The 16,430-nt window shown below is 43.9% G+C and overlaps 1 protein-coding gene across 1 annotated transcript in view; it reads right to left on the reverse strand.

The window, feature by feature from the left end:
- Positions 1-16,430, reverse strand: part of ESRRB (estrogen related receptor beta) — a 170,864-nt gene that overhangs the window by 39,643 nt on the left and 114,791 nt on the right. Inside the window, exon 7 of the mRNA XM_054200862.1 lies at positions 5,900-6,309. Coding sequence (XP_054056837.1) covers positions 5,900-6,309 — 410 coding nt within the window. The remainder of the gene's footprint in view (positions 1-5,899; positions 6,310-16,430) is intronic.

Consider the following 16,430-nt stretch of genomic DNA (forward strand, 5'->3'; position numbering starts at 1 on the left):
CCCTGGTTATGCTTCAGAAGTTTTTGGAGAGCTCTGAACATCTGGTTTTTGGTTGTCAACTCCCATCTGAGAACTAGCAGGCACGTTTCTGAGAAGGACAGAAGGATAGGACGGTGCCTGGCTGCTGTGGGTGCTACTGTAGGGACACAAAACCTCCTTTCTGCATTTCACAGGCCCTTTGCTGATCTTGTGGATGGTAATGCTATTTTGCTCAGGAAAACGAGCAAACTCTCTCAACTGCTCCTCCCTCCTTAGCACCGTAATGACAACCAGGGAGCTCTAGAAGACTACAGATTTTGTTACAAGCCTTTTATAAATCCCTACAAGTCCTCTGAGCTGCTTAATCCACAGTTTAAGCCCCTTATTGGTGTAAGGGCATCCCAGCACAGCAGTTGTATTGCTACACCCACTGAGTTTGAAGCTTGCAAGACTCAAGCAGGGAATCCACACATGCAAGCACTTTGCCTGATACATAACCTGCCTATTCAGAAGATGACGGTAAATGTGTTTCTGTTAACTCCCCAATAACCAGTCCTCCCCAATATCACTCCTTGCAAGTCCTGTTGTATCACCTCATGGGTATGAGTTCCAAGCTCACAAAGATCAGAGAGGGAAATCTTAATTCAGATCTCTTTTGATGAGCTTTAAGCTTTTATTTTATTTTATTTTTAATTTATATTAATGCATCATTTTAGAAATAGCCTTAATTTTCACTATTTGAAAATGAAAAATACATGAAGGGTAGTCACAGCCAGGAATACGTTGAATAATAAAGGGCACATATAGCCACACAGCACTGTTATTAGTTAATATTCAGAATAGGCAAAACTATCTACCAGTTGTAACGACTGATGAACAAAAGATAATGACCATATATTTGATTGACATATAATTATCTACTGAGCAAACTATTAAAAGAATTAATAGAATAGAGTTAGATTAAGAATTTGTACCCCATAAGAAATCCAGCATTTGCCTTTGTCCTAAATTTGGATGAAAGGATTAGTTAGGATTTCCATGGAATAGAAATTAAAAAAAAAAAATAATTCAGAAACAGCCAATACACATTATCTTCCATGTAACAGATTCGTTCCATTACATTCAACTAATAGGAAATTCTCGGTTTCCAATCAGATCTCTCTTAAGCCCCAACAGCAGCATACTTCAACATGCCTGAAATTCAGATTCTCACCTATCTTTGCCAGATTGCATCTTCAACAATATTCACAAAGTCAGGTGATGCCCATGGCATGTGTTTTTATGGTGGATACTTGCATCATGGAGCTAAATGCACACTGCTGCTAGAATATAACGGGGACCCAAAGCACAGCTCCCATAAAGCAATACAATGGTAGAGAAATAGGATTAAAGTTTTGCCAGACAGCCTAGCTGACCGAAAATGCTTCAAGTCAGTCCAGAATTTCTGACTCTGCCTCAAAGTGTGGGAAGTCCAGCCCTGGAGTTCAAAATAATGTGTTCAGAGAGAAAGGCCCATAGCCCAGTGGTGCGTGCTGTCATCTCGTCTCAGGTTTTCACCTTTCCTTCCTAAGCATTGCCAGTGCTGCAAAGTGAAAATGACACACAGGTTTCTAGGCCTTGATCCTTCCCTTGGGCAATGTAACACAATATAAGAGACGTCACAGGTGTGACCCCCGCCCCCCATAACCTGTGGGACAGGTTAGGAAGTGTTGTGTGATCCTAGCTTAGTTCAGCAAAACCAACCACTCCAATTCAACTTGAAGTGAATCAATGGTTCGGATTTTCCCGACTTCTTTTTTTCTCCTATGATCAAAATTTTCCTTGGGGAAATTGGACTTGGTAAAAATTCTGCTTTTCTTTGGAAAAATTCTACTAATGGAAAACTCCCATATAGCTACAGACCTCAGAGATAACCCGCCATGTCCATGCTGGCTTTTAGCCTATCTTCTCCCCACCACTTGAAAAGCAACACCACTCATGTTGTCCAGGACAGCATGGCCTTACCTGGCTAAGGGGGCAAGCGAGTTGCAGAGCTGTCAGGCTCAAAGAAGATCTGCAGTTGGATATCCGTTCTTCCCACTGCTGTGGTAGCAGCAGGGGGAGCAGAGATGCTATTGCAAGATCCTCCTGCCTCAAGACATGCAGGTTTTACACGAGCTAATGCAGCTAAAAAAACCCAATAGGCAGACTGGGGTCATTTGTAGCAGCGGAGGGGGGTAGTTGGAGGTGGGACTTAGAGCAAAGCTCTGCTTCATGATCAGGGCTATCTAGATAGGGCTCCAGTAGTCTAATCATCCAGGATAGATTTAGAGCCATTTTATAGCAGCATGCACACTTATTACTTAATAAAGTTACCAAATGTAGGGCCACCAGATTAAGTACTCTCATAATAGTCATTAGTTTTTAATCTTTCAATACTCAAGCAGAGAGAAGTGAAGTGGCTGGTCCAAGACCACAAAAGCCTGATGACGAATTTACATACTGCAGCTCCTGAGCACTTGGGAAATCCTGGGGTCATAGCTCCATCTCTGTAATCAAACCATTGAGACAACGCCACTCCCAGACACTAGAATCATGGCAGGTCTTTTGATACTAGCAGGGAATGCAATTGTATAGCATACACATCTGTATGCTTTCTGCACACCTTATATCGATGTTAGGCAGCCTGGATGAGTATTTTTCCTGCTTCTTCAGTTAGATGCTTAACACATCTACTGAACGTAATACAGTTGCAGGCTGAACACGTTTTGGAAATGCTTTTGCCACTCACCATCTCTTTTACGTGATCCTTAAACCCTTTTCCCCTGCATATCCAAGGCTGTGCTTGGATATCGCATGCACTGCAGCAGAGCCCTGGGAACAGTGCATTTTCTTGATTCAACCAAACTCTGCAGCCCTATTTGCTGCCTACTCCCCTGGGCTCAGCCTTCAGCTCTGTAGCTGAAATTGCTCACCCTTGGGCACAGCACACTCAACTCTCCTCCTCCTGGGAATAAAAGCATTTTTGTACCTCAGTCGCCAGCCCAAGCTGATGACAGGGTGAGAGAAATCTCTGGTTATTCCTTTTCCCCATCTGTTACATGTTAACAGGCAATCAATTAGGGAACCACAAGGAGAATATGGCTGTGTTGGGGAGAGGGGGTTGGAAAGAAGCACTCTCGCTTCTTGGGATTAAGTCAGCTGATATATCACCCAGGCTGATACAGGCTTTAGTTACTGCCACACTGCATCATTTTCTTTTAATTTTCTCTGAAAACTCTTCAAATGTTGCTAGGTCCTTTTCTCTCTCTCCAAGTTAGGTCTCTTCTGCTCTGCCACAGAGATGCTCCGGTATCGCTCCCACGAGGGGTTAGTTTTTCAGTCTCTTCCTTTGTAGGGAACCCCTAGGGCTTTGCTTCAAAATACTACCCTGTCCCTCCTTTAGCACCTGAATGTGCCAAAAAGAAACACTGGGAATGTGTCCAAGTGCTGGAGGAGGGACAGAGTTGGTGTTGACAGTCAGAAGTCCAAGTAAAAGTTCACATTCAATCACAGGAGATTCAGCAATGACAAATCACAGAAACCCTGCCAGGGAACAGGCCAATGCCCTAGAGGTGGCCAGAGTGATTATTTCCACAGCTGGATAACAGTAGGGAGAGATATCTAGAATCTAAGAAATTAAGCTAGAAATAGTGAATTCTGCAGAGACCTGGGCCGAACTGCACCCTGTACTGCTCTGCTCACTCCAGAGTTGAACACAGAATCATAGAATTACAGGATAGTTTGGGTTGGAAGGGATCTTTAAAGGTCATCGAGTCCAACCTGCAATGAACAGGGACATCTTTAACTACATCAGGTTGCTCAGAGCCCCGTCCAGCCTGACCTCGAATGTTTCCAGGGATGGGACACGTACCGCCTCTCTGGGCAACCTGTGCCAGTGTTTCAACACCCGCATTGTAAAAAATTTCTTCCTTATATCTAGTCTAAATCCACACTCTTTTAGTTTAAAGCCATTACCCCTGATAGCAGGGGTTTGTTCCCATCTTTCCTGTAGGCTCCCTTTCAAGTACGGAAAGGCTGCAATTCAGCTCTCCCCAGAGTCTTCTCTTCTCCAGGCTGAATGACCCCAACTCTCTCAGCCTGTCCTCATAGGAGAGGTGTTCCATCACTCTGATCATGATTCTGACCCTCTTCTGGACCTGCTCCAACAAGTCCATGTCTTTCCCGTGCTGAGGGCTCCAGAGGTTGATGCAGTACTCCAGGTGGGGTCTCACGAGAGCAGAGTAGAGGGGCAGAATCACTCCTTCAACCTGCTGGCCACGCTTCTTTTGATGACACCCAGGATACAGTTGGCTTTCTGGGCTGCGAGCACCCATTGCCAGCTCACGTCCAGCTTTTCATCCACCAGTACCCCCAAGTCCTTCTCAGCAGGGCTGCTCTCAATTGCTTCATCCCCCAGCCTGTGCTGATACTGGGGATTGCCTCGGCCCAGGTGCAGGACCCTGCACTTGGCCTTGTTGAACCTCATGAGGTTCATACAGGTTCACTTCTTGAGCCTGTCCAGGTCCCTCTGGATGGCACCCTGTCCCTCAGGAGCATCAAGCGCACCATTCAGCTTCATGTCATCTGCAAACTTGCTGAGGGTGCACTCAATCCTACTGCCTATGTCATTGATATCGTCAATTGACAACACGTCATTGACGTTGTCATTGACAACATCCCCAGTGACAGAGTGTAATCAGGCCTATTCAGTGAACAAAAATAAGTGCACTCCCCACATGCGCATTTCTTTCATTTCACAGGAGACAAGGAAGTGTTGCTGTGGTGGATCGACCCCAGCCAACAGCCAAGTACATGCAGAGCTGCTTGCTCACTGGACGTCTGTCCCCACCATGGTTGAGTAAACTCAATACACTTTCCACTGGCAGGTGAATGATTCTGTCCTTTTTCCAGTTAGAGAGTGCAGGAAATAAAGGGAGTATCTGTATGTCCAGGCATGTTTGCTTACACAGGGCCTGCTTGCGTAAGTACACCCAAGCTTCCATGGATGTTGGAGTTTGCCTGGATGCACTTCCACTTCTGGCTATATTGTTGTACCCGTGTGTGTGTGTATATCTGCAGCATACCTTTGGCAGTCAGGACACAGCCATACATCTCATATGTGAATCGTACGTGCAGGAGCATGCACTGCATTTCATCTACACATACATGCACTGGTTTTCAAAATCACCTGAGGAATTTCTCATCCTTAGTAAGACTGACAAAAACTGGGTATCTCTATCTCCTCAGTGCCTAAATTCTTTATATGCAAAGAAGTTGCATCTTAAGGAAAAGGGTTGGTGGAGCTGAAAAAGGAGGAACACAGGATTGACTCTCATCCAAGTGCCCTGTCCATCCTTGTGGTGAGGTCTGTATGGAGTCCATGGCCACAAATTAAGACTGGCAGGACAGAGTGAGAACCTATCTACTCCTGTGATGCTGGAGCTTTTGCCTCAAGGTGCAGACATCTCTAAAGAGATGCCATCTCTAGGCAGGGGAATCCACTCTTTAAATGGGCCTTAAAACCACCTTTAGAGTGCAAAGCATTCCCTTTCCAGGCCTCAGTCTACGAGCAGCCACATTATCAGGTCATCAGTACCACTAGCAGAGGCAGGAAGATCCACTAGGCCAGATAACCAGATCTGGTAGCCAGCTAGGCTAGGAACTTGGCAAAGGTTCCTACCACTGCAAAGCCTAACTTTACGTCTAGGTTGATTTGGAAGGACCAGAGCCAGGCAGAAGGATGAGGCATACAAAAGAATGGAGGGTTAGATGCATTACGTTCACCCTCTCTTGTCCCCTTCTTATGACATGTAAACACTGCAGCCTCAGCAATATCTGGGGCTGCCTCCATTTTTTGCTATGGAGTTAATGTCTCAGTTTCCCTCCTTTCCCACCATACCTTGAATAGTCCTCTTGAAGAAGGCTTTGCATGCCTCACAGGAAGCCACGCCGTAGTGGTACCCAGAAGCAATGTCCCCACACACCAGGCACAGCCGCTTGGGGATTGCATTGAGCATGTACTCGCACTTGGTGGGTGAGTCCTCCATGATGGCGCTGGCGCAGTCGTCGTAACGCTTACGGCAGGACCCACCGCCAATCCCTGTACCATTGAACATGGGTGGTGAGTCTAGGCCATTGGGGTGGCCACCCATAGCGATGCCGTAGCCGCCGCTAGCATCGGAGGAGCCGCTCGGGCTGTGGTGGCTGATGGCGTCGATGCCAGAGGATGGGCTGGAGGGCTCGGTCTTGATGAAGGACCCACAGCTGGAGGAGAGGTGCCGCTCCTCCGTGGCCATTCTGCCGAGCAGCCTGCAGGAAGAGAGCAAAGGCACTCAGCGGCCTCCTGACCAAACCCAGCTCCAGGTTCCTTCCTTTTCCCACCTCAGTCCAACTCCAGTTGGCTCAGAGAGTTCAACCCCCCCCCCTCACCCAGGTACTTCTTCAGGAATATCAGCACAACTCACTAAAAACTGCTTGCCTACTCTCCACAAACTCACACTAGAATAAAGTCAAGGCTATTCACGTAGATCACAATTTCAGGCTGTTCACAGGCTGCGGTGCTGGGAAGGGGCATCAGTGCTGGTGAGGCACAATCTACCCAGAGCACAATCTACCCCTGGGACAGCAGAAAGAAATGAGCCTGTCTGTGGCAGGTCATCTGAAAAAGATGCTTGGTTATTTCAGGATGCACTGCCCAGGCTCTAAGCAAAAAGTTCACTAGCAGACTCTGCAGGAAGGACCTGCTCAGATTTTCTCTTGTAATACAGAAGTCTTTGATTAATTTTCATGTTGGATTCCCTCCCCCTCGCTTCGTTATCATCTCTAAAAGGGGACCTTAGAAACTGAAGGAAAATCATCTGATCAAAAGTTTCCTCCAGCTTAAGCTTAAATCTTAATTTTTCTTCTATTTACTAGTATAAGGCTTTTGCACAGAGACACTTTTCTTAAATTCCGACTTCTTAGAGAAAGGGATATGCTTTTAAGTATAAGGAAAGGACTGCATCTTTACAAAATTTGCAAGAAGTTCTTATTTATTGTAGTCACAGATAGTCTTACTCCTTATATAAACGTTCACACTTTTTTTTAGAACACTGTTAATTTTTATGATATCTTATGGCAATGAGTTACAGCAATTACTTGTGCAGTGTGTGAACAAACAAAAAAATCCCACTTTTATTTGCCCATGCTATTTTTGCAGCCTTTCAGGCTCCCTGAACATCTCCTGACTCTCCTTCTCAGGAAATGTACTTTTGCCATGTTCTCCTCATTCAGCTCTTCATTATCTATATAATTGTTCTTCACGCAGAAGTTTTTGCAGACCTCTTATCTGCTTCATCATCCATCTCCGAACTTCCTCTAGTCTGGCTATTTCTGTTCAGTCCAGAACAGAGTTCAATGAGCCAGCTCCTGAGCAGCATGAAACTGGCACTGCTCCATCACTTCTCCAGCTGAAGGTCTGGACAGTAGTCAAGACAAAGGCTCGCCATCAATTACCTACTGACGTTACCATATTTTCAATGTTATTTTCAGCCTATCTATTATATAACCCCTTACATTGTCTGCTTTTTTTCTCTTCAAATTAAAATCTAAATTGTTACCATTTCTTCAACAGAGAATATCACCAAGTTGCTTACTGCAATCCTCAGATCTTTTCCTGAGTTGCTACAGTTAATTTAAAATCCATTAAAATGTATGAAAAATCAAATTAATGCCTTCTGGTGTGCAATGTTTTGCAATAGTCAACAGTGTATTTCATCTACCACTGTGCTGTCCACGCACCCAGCTTTATTAGGATCCTCTGGAGTTCTTCAGGCTTCCTTGATAATTTGATGTCCTCTGCAGAGTCTCATTGTTCACCCACTTCCCAGATCATTAACACGTGGATCAAACACCACAACACTGATCTTTGTGGGTGATTCGTGTTAACCTTTATCATGCTGAAAATTGACTTCTCTTTCTTTTCTGGGTAGGATATGTCTACCCTTTCTTTTCTGTCTCAGACACTTTTTAATTGATAATGGTATTAACCTGAGAGGTTAAATTTTCCCTTTAGCAAGATAATTTGTCAAAGGCTTTTAAGAAAACCTAAATACATGCATTTTCCTGATGAAATGTCCAAAGAATTCTGACTGAGTGGGGATACTTGACTTTTCTTCTTGGAAGCTCTGCTGGTTTAGTTACCATACCATGGTCATGTGGGTTATTTCTATTTCAGTTTCAGCCTATTTACCTGGTATTTGTGGCAACTCTTTCTGCCAAGTGGTCACACCCGTCAGGGGACAGGACAAAACATTCTGTGTTACAGCAAGGCTGGACTGCACGTGTATATATATCCCATCTGTTGATATGATTGTACGTTTGATATGCAGCAACTTCACAGTCCTGCATTCTTATGATCTCGTTTGACCCTAGTATCTCTTAATTTTCCCTTCTCTGTTTCATCCTCAATGTTTGACCTCATGTCCTATCTCTGGGATCGATCAGCCAAGTTTGTTATTTGGCAAGACTGTTGACCTTGAGAGTATGGGCAGGCATCTCACGTTCCTCAGCTGCTTTGCCTGGTGTTACTTGAGAGGAATCCAGAGTTTGGTCCCTCTCAGACAGCGTGATGAGTTGATGAATGCCTGTGCTTTGCCCAGAGGGTCACACTGGACTAGAGGCCATGAAGCAGTTACAGGAATAATTGCTGCAGGTGCATTCATCTTTAATCCCGCAGGGCACCTAGACAGATTGTAGATCTCCTGGTGTAATGCCAGATGACTGTGTGGAGGAAGATGAAGCTTTGCTAGCTGAGACCAGATCTTAGCATTTCACAGCAAAGCTGAAAGCTGCTGTGCTGGTCAGATTCTGGAATGTTTCCCTACCTGAGAAGTGCATTCATAGTAAAAACCTGAAAATCACTGGGCACAATAACGTGAGATTAGGGTCAAAATGGAAGGCAAAACCACCATAAAACTGTTCTGCACTGAGGAACTCCTCAGTAAAAGGAGCTGGAGTTGTAATGTTAAGGGCAGACAGAGGACAAGAATATGAAAAAGGCACAACAAGAAGGTGAGCTGTACTGTCAGATTCAGTCAGTGGAGTTCAAACCCCAGCTTCTGTGTCTTAAAAAGCTCCAAATTCAGAAGACCTCAAGAGGACCCACTGAGGTATTTCCCTCCACTGGATATAAAAATAAAAAAAAAAAAAAAGAAAAAAAAAGAGGGGAGATCGGTCTCCTAGGACCAGCTCACTTCTCAACTCACAACCTCGATTAAGGAGCCTTTCTCCCCAAGGCAGGCAAACAGTGACTGTCTGATGGCAAATCAAGGATAGCACACCCCACACACACCCCCCTCCCCCATACTTACAGCTGAGGATGCCCCTGTTCCCTTCCAGGAGACAGTAATACATAGCAAGTTCTGGTTAGATGTGAAGGCATGCTTTAGGGGCAAAATTCCTTAACACCAAGACAGACCAAAGATCATAGCTAAGGTGACTCCAGCCATTCCAGAGCTTGTGTTTTTCTTTTCTGGCCTCTGGAACAACTTGCATACTTGATTATTGCTGCACAGACACACTGAGTTAAGCCTCACCAGCTCTGACTTTCTGCAAGTCTCAGGGAGATGCCGTGGTGATTTTTAAACGGAGTGTCCGCTGGCAATGAAATACAACATCTTGAACTTCAAGAACAACAGCTTTTTGCAAAGAGTTCAAAGTGATGAACAGCCATTTTGTTCAGCTCTAGTTACCTTAATAGGAATGCAAAAGGAGAGAGACTTGATCCAACTCTCCTCCGTGCTGGCACAGGAAACTCCGTTACTATTTCTGTGTCCATGTAACAGGCTTAGAGGTTCTAAACATTTCGTTCTTTTCACCTTTCCTCATCATAGGTCATTCCAGCTAATCCCTTTAGCATCTTTGTGGCCCTTCTCTGGATTTGTTCCAACTTGCCTGGGTCTCTCTTGCAGCAAGGTGCCCCAAATCACACAGTGCGATGCCACAGCATTACCGAGGAGAGTCGCTCTGGAAAGCACGCAGCCAGGCAGACATATGGACCAACTGAGCAGTACCTTTGCCTGCCATCAGGTTGCACATCAGCTCACATCATTTGACAGCCACTGTCTCACTGGGACCTCTCTGAATATAAGCTGCTTTTGCCACTGTGCTCTGCACAACATGAAATTTGGAGATTCTCCTTGTTCAAAGTAGATCCAGTATCATCCTTAAACCACACACTGCTAATTGCCACTTGTTTTACCAAAGCCTGTTAATAATGCTCTTCTTTTTTCAGCCTAGCTCTTCTTTTTTCTACTCTGATTTTTTTTTTTTCTAGGATCTTTCAGTTGTATCAACTGTAAATTTGAGAGCTACTCCTTTTACATTTTCCTCCAGGTCACTAATGAATATTTAAAACCAAAACACTGCCCTTTTGGACACCACCTTCGCAGAAGGATAAAGAATATCTCTAACCCTTCTGTTTACACTCTGTCAGCTAATCCATGATGCATTTCACAGGATTTGTATCAAAACCAATTTGATCTAATTTGCCTAATAAGATCTTGCACAGCTTTGTGTCAAAAGCCCATGCATGGTCCAGAGACAGTCTATCCACTGCATTCCTTTTTCCCACTAATTATCTAATTGTATCAAGAAAGGTTATTGTCTGCTGTACTCCTGTTTCATAAACCCACTGCTGTTTATCATTAACGCTGTTGTTAGCCTTTATGTGCCTGTAACTGCCCTCAGACAAGCATGCTCCGATCTCAGTGATTCTGGATGTAAACATCAGGTTTAGACCAAGTCAAGACTGTGCTTTAGGTTTTTATCCATTAGCGTTATCTCCCTGGGGCAATGACGTTGGGTTAATGTTACAAGATTCTCCAATTCTTCTCCAGCCTTTCATCTTTTGCTATTTGTCTATAATGGCTGGACTGCTTATGACTTTAGCGCTCTCTTGAGAACAACAGTAATAATAAGAGAGGGAAAGAATGCTAGATGGACAGAACCAGAAAGTGACAAAAGCTTAGTCTTATAAAATTAAGGCAGTAAATATTGTCCCCAGTTTTTTTTTTTTTTCTTTTAACTTCAAGGATTGTAAGTTTGGGATCCATGCAGATAAGGCTGTTTTATTGCACATCCTTTGAGGTTATTTTTGATAGAAATAGTAATTTGTAGCTATGTTCATCTCTTTAACCCCACTTCAGGATATGAAAATTACAGGAATTCAGTGCTCCTTATCTACAAGCCTTCACCTGACTCAAGAGAAAACACTCACACCTGCTTAGAAAGACAGCCAGAACAATATCTGGCTTTGTAACAGAAGGTAACTTTTCCCCACCGTAATTCTCTATCGGATAAATGTATCCACAATTCAGTAACTTAATTCCATCTGAGCATCTAAGTGCTGATGCAAACCCAAATATTTGACCCTGTACCTTCTCCATTCAGCACTCCCTATCCCAGACTGGATCAAGGAAAGTTTAGAGGCAACACTGCTGAGCTTCTCTAGTGGCTGGTCCTCATTACATGATCTTCACTAGGAAAGGCAAGGGTAACTCAGTGTTATACTCCAGTTTCCTGGAGGAAGGTAAGGAATGGGCATCAGAAGTTCTGCCATGTAGGCTAGTCCCTTCACCAGTATTTTCTGATAAAATCACACTCACCAACCCAACATGTTGGAGACTTTCAACAGTAGGACTGAAATTGTCATTAAAATTAATGCTGAAATATAGCTGTAGGACTAGTATCAGCTGAGGGAAAGTGAGAGACAGAGAACACTCAGGCCCTCCTCAGGCAAAACCTTCTCTATTCTGGGCACAAGGAGCAACGTAAAAGGTCAAAAGTGGGCTTTTTTGGGTGGTTCTTACAACTGGATGTGGATTCCAGATAGAATAAAATCTTGATTTTTTTAAAGTCCTCTAAGATCTACCATAAAATTGAAAAACCCTGCAGGCAAGATGCCTGTACAGCTTGTAAATTCCAGGTGCCCTGTGGCTGTGCTTGTGGAACTGCACTTCAGCCCTGAAGCCCACAAACAGGGAGTCCTCACAGTAGACTCAGGCTTTACCGACAAAACCTGAGAAGACTGCCATTATAAAGCTGCTCACTTCAGGCCCAGCTTGTGACAAAAGCACACTTTGGATTGCACAGACATTTTTAAACCAACCATGAAAGACCAAAGAAGTTTTAATCTGCAGAAACACCACTGATTTAAACAGAGATAAAACATCCAACCTCTTCCCCAGTACAGGCCTATTTTTGCTATCAGTATTTGTTAGCCCAGATGACATAAACCTGTACTGCACGTGTAAATGAGATGTGCATATCATGCCATGATGCCATTTGGCCAACACAGACTTTGTGTCCTTTGTGGGCCACATGAGAGAGCTTTGCAACCCACAGCTGGCTGACAAACAATATAGACCAGCTTCTCAAACGCTGGCCGCAACTCCAGTAACAAGCCACATTTTGTCAGGTGGTTTTTTTTTTAGATACAGGAGACAGAAATAAATAATGTTTTCCAAGTGGCGGGCTAGATGTGACAGCTGCAATAACAGCCAGTGTAATTTTAGGTCACAAATGCAAAGAGTTAATGTCATGGAGCTGAGATGGCCACACGTGTTGGGTGACCTGCTCTTACCATGGACAGCTCACACACGTGCTCCCAACCCCTACCTCTCTGCTTTGAGGACACCCACCATGGGGCTAGGGAGGCAAGGGGTCGGCACACCCACTGGTTTCTCCTGCTCTTCTACTCCGTTTGGACTTCAGATGAGAGAGAGACATCACCTAGACACTCCTTGCTTTTACCGACAGCTCTACTCCACGCAACAGCCCAAGAATAACGGGATCTGCCAATGCGTCACTTTACTCCTCTACAGTGGATAACTGTGGATAACTCGGCCATTCCAGCCACAGTCCAGGAAACTTTTCTGGGATTATTCTATCATACAGGGACATGTCTTGTCCCCAGGGCAAACTTCATTTCTCTCTGGGGGTATGCAAGAACTTGGGTAGTAAATGTATGATGGGCACGATCATAACTACAAAGTGCCAAGTTACCAGTGCATAGGCTTTAGAGGTTTTTTGTTTAAATGACAGTATTTTGCATTGCTCTAAAGGACAAGAGAGTAAGAACCTCAGATCAATCTAAATATTTTTCTCTGGAGTGCAGATATGATTTCTAAGCATTCTGCCATGTTTGCTAGTGGCAGCTCCCTTTGGCTTGTGTGGGTTACACTTCTATTCTGTAGAGTATGGCAAGCCTCAGACGGCTTGTTTGCAAGGCATTTGTCCATAATACCCCCCCACAAATACTACATACTTGTCTTTGGAACAAACATAAACCATAGTTTAGCAAAAGGCTGATGAACTTGCTCTCTAATTTGGAGTAGAAAGCATTGTGTGACTTCTTTTCCATAGCATGAATACCAAGCTGTAGTTCACAAACCTGGACTGCCAGGTTGTAACAAGGTCCAACTGTCAGCATCTCATGCTAAGAGAGCTACACCATCCTAATTCCAATTACAACTATTTTCTGTTGCCTTTGTCTTTGCTGGGCATCTGGACCTGGCGTATTTTGTAAAAAAGCATCACACTTGGCCTGCCTGTCACCCTTGCTCTGAAGAGAGATATAGATTATTTTATATTTGTTTTATAATTTCACAGTGGGTCAGGGGAATAACTTTTGAGTGAGGAGGCTGAAGAAGCTAAAATGAAAAAGTGTAAGAAAGCCAGCAAAGTCCCACAGCTTCACAACTGAAAAAGCCTATCTAGATACCAGCCTCCAGGGATCACGTCCCCTGGTATTCCTAAAGAGAACTGGGTTGTGTGAGATCTACTGAAGTGCGTCACTAGATGAGACCAGTTCTGCCATGTAGACTGGAGGAACATATTCCTTGTGCAGCAGGGGAGATGGAGGCCCAAGCTAGGCTCTTCTGTAAGCCAAGGAGATGAAGACAGCAAGTGCTCATATTCTGGCTCTTACACAAATAGTATTTGCTTGTCTAATGCCCAGGAGACATTTTATCCGTTTGACCCATTGCATAACCAGAGCCCAGTTACATATCGGTAGATCTTCTCTAGCTCAAATTGGCTCACGCTGATGAAAGCTGCTGCAGCAAACTGTCTGGAGACTGCTTAATACATAAAAAAGGCTTCTCATGGGCAGAAGACATTATGGTTTTTCTACTAGCCTTCATCCCTCTCCCCATTCTTGTAATTTCTCTCTACCCTTAGGATGACACTGTTGTTAGTAAATGGTAAGAAGTATTACACAGATGAAGTGACAATTAATCTGGAGGTGTGACATATATTATCGGTTCACTCTCTTATTAACGCATTGCCTTTTGAAGGTACCTTGCCCTCTTCATGTACTAATGGTACTCCCTACAGGGTGAATTGCTTCAGCGCTTGAGCTAATGCTTCTTGCTTATACTTAACATGTTGATATCACAGCAAAACAAGGACCAGGATTGACTTGCTGTTCACTGTGTATCCAAATTCTACCAGCACCCTTTTCCCCCCATGTTATCATTCTGTGTTTCACATTTCCACTTCTTCCCCCACTATTTCTACATCTCGCAGACTGCTCACACCAGTTCAACAATTTTGCTTGCATACAGCAAAGCTGCAACTCAATCCCTGTTGAAATGCTCACCTAGACCTTCATTTCTTCTTGAATGTCTTTCTTTATACTCTGCCTATTTAGGGCACTTATAATCTATATCTCTCTTCAGTGTCCTTCAGACACTTGTGAATGAGACCCATACAACAACGTATTCAGTAAAACACACTTCCAACACTTGTATGTCATAATTTTGCTTCCACCTTTTCAGCTGGGCAAGGAAAGGAAAACCTCCAGCACTGCCATTCATATCACATTTATTTTTGCATCCCAGCCTGATCCCTCGTCTCATCTCACATAGACCTTTTCTTTCACTCAGTACCCCCTTAGCATTTCTGAGAGAAAATTGCCACCAGTGCAAATTCTTCAGCCTGCACTTCCTTGCATTTCAAGATATCCATTGAATGCACCCCTCCCTTCAACCTTGCCTGCAATTCATAATGAACAATGGCAGGAAAAAAAGACAGACCCAGAGGTATTGCTTAATTCCTCTAGGTGTTTGAGGAAGGAGTTAGGATGGGAGATACTTACATATCAAGGACATCATCCTAGAAACAAACGTGAAAAGAGACTTAAGAATTAACATTTCTTTATGAATACTAGTTTATTGAAAGGGGACTCTAGGTTTATTCAGATGAAATATGAACTTGCGTGTTTCTCCAACCTGGATGCATTTGGGAATTCTCCAAGATGGACCTGCTACTTTTTTTTTGAGCGTTTCTGTTTCTTACACTTCAAAACTTACAGTTGTAGTGGGACTCTGCCTCTTTCTCCCACCCTTGCCAACACAATCCAGACAGAGTAGAAGGGCTTTGCCTAGATTCCACTTGTAGCTCTCAAAGAAATCTATAATTAAGTGCCTCATCATTAGAAACATTACTCAAAATCAGACAGATCCTGAAAAAGTGACTGAAATTAGTTCCACATAAATTACAGCATGGAAAATAACAATGGGCAATTAGTGCTTTTCAGTTTGAAACCTTTTTTATCCCTGACTCTCTGGAAAGCATTTCTAAGATGATACAGTAGCAAAGCAAGATAACAGTGTGAGAGCAAACACTGGATCTGATATAGGGTAGATGTCCCAGAACCACTAGAAAAGTGTGGAAGTGGGAGTGAATTGGCTGTCAGTGGGGATGGAGGTACAAGAGCAGAACTGCATGGGGTCAAGGACAGACAAGAAACCTGTGCTACACAGTGAGGCTGAGATACAGCACTTGAACAAGCAGAGAAAGGGAGTGCATGACAGAGGTAAGTATAGACCAGGCTCCTCTCAAGCTGATGAGCACCACAGGTTTGAGAATAGGTGATACATGGAAACACCCAGTTTCCTTCTGCCCACCTTAGACTGCTGTAACATACAGGATTATCTTTAGCTACCTATTTAAGATAACCTCAAGGTTCAGTTTTGCTGAGTCTTTAAAACCCCACCTTTGGTAGGTATTTAGCAGATCTCTTACCACACAGTGCATGTATTAAGTAGCCCGTTGTAGCTGACCCAAATTCCAGCTTCAAACCCTAATGACTTGTTCTAAATCCACTTCATTCATCCATCTTCCAGACTGTTTGTCCCCATTTCCTTTGACTGACAAAGTAGATTCCAGTCCACTCAAGCTGAGCCCTACCTGAGGCCCCATGGTGTCCTGCTTTCTTACTTGCCTAAACCAAGAGATAAGGAGGGGACCATGGCCAACAAACACTCTTTAGACAGAAAACTGTGTAACAGAACAAGCACATCATTTTCCTCAACACTCTGTGTAACTTGCACATTCTCTAGATAAAGTCTCTAGATAAAAGACTTGGGACAAGTCTCTAGATAAAA

This window comes from Rissa tridactyla, chromosome 4 (assembly GCF_028500815.1).
Source record: "Rissa tridactyla isolate bRisTri1 chromosome 4, bRisTri1.patW.cur.20221130, whole genome shotgun sequence".
Lineage (NCBI taxonomy): Eukaryota > Metazoa > Chordata > Aves > Charadriiformes > Laridae > Rissa > Rissa tridactyla.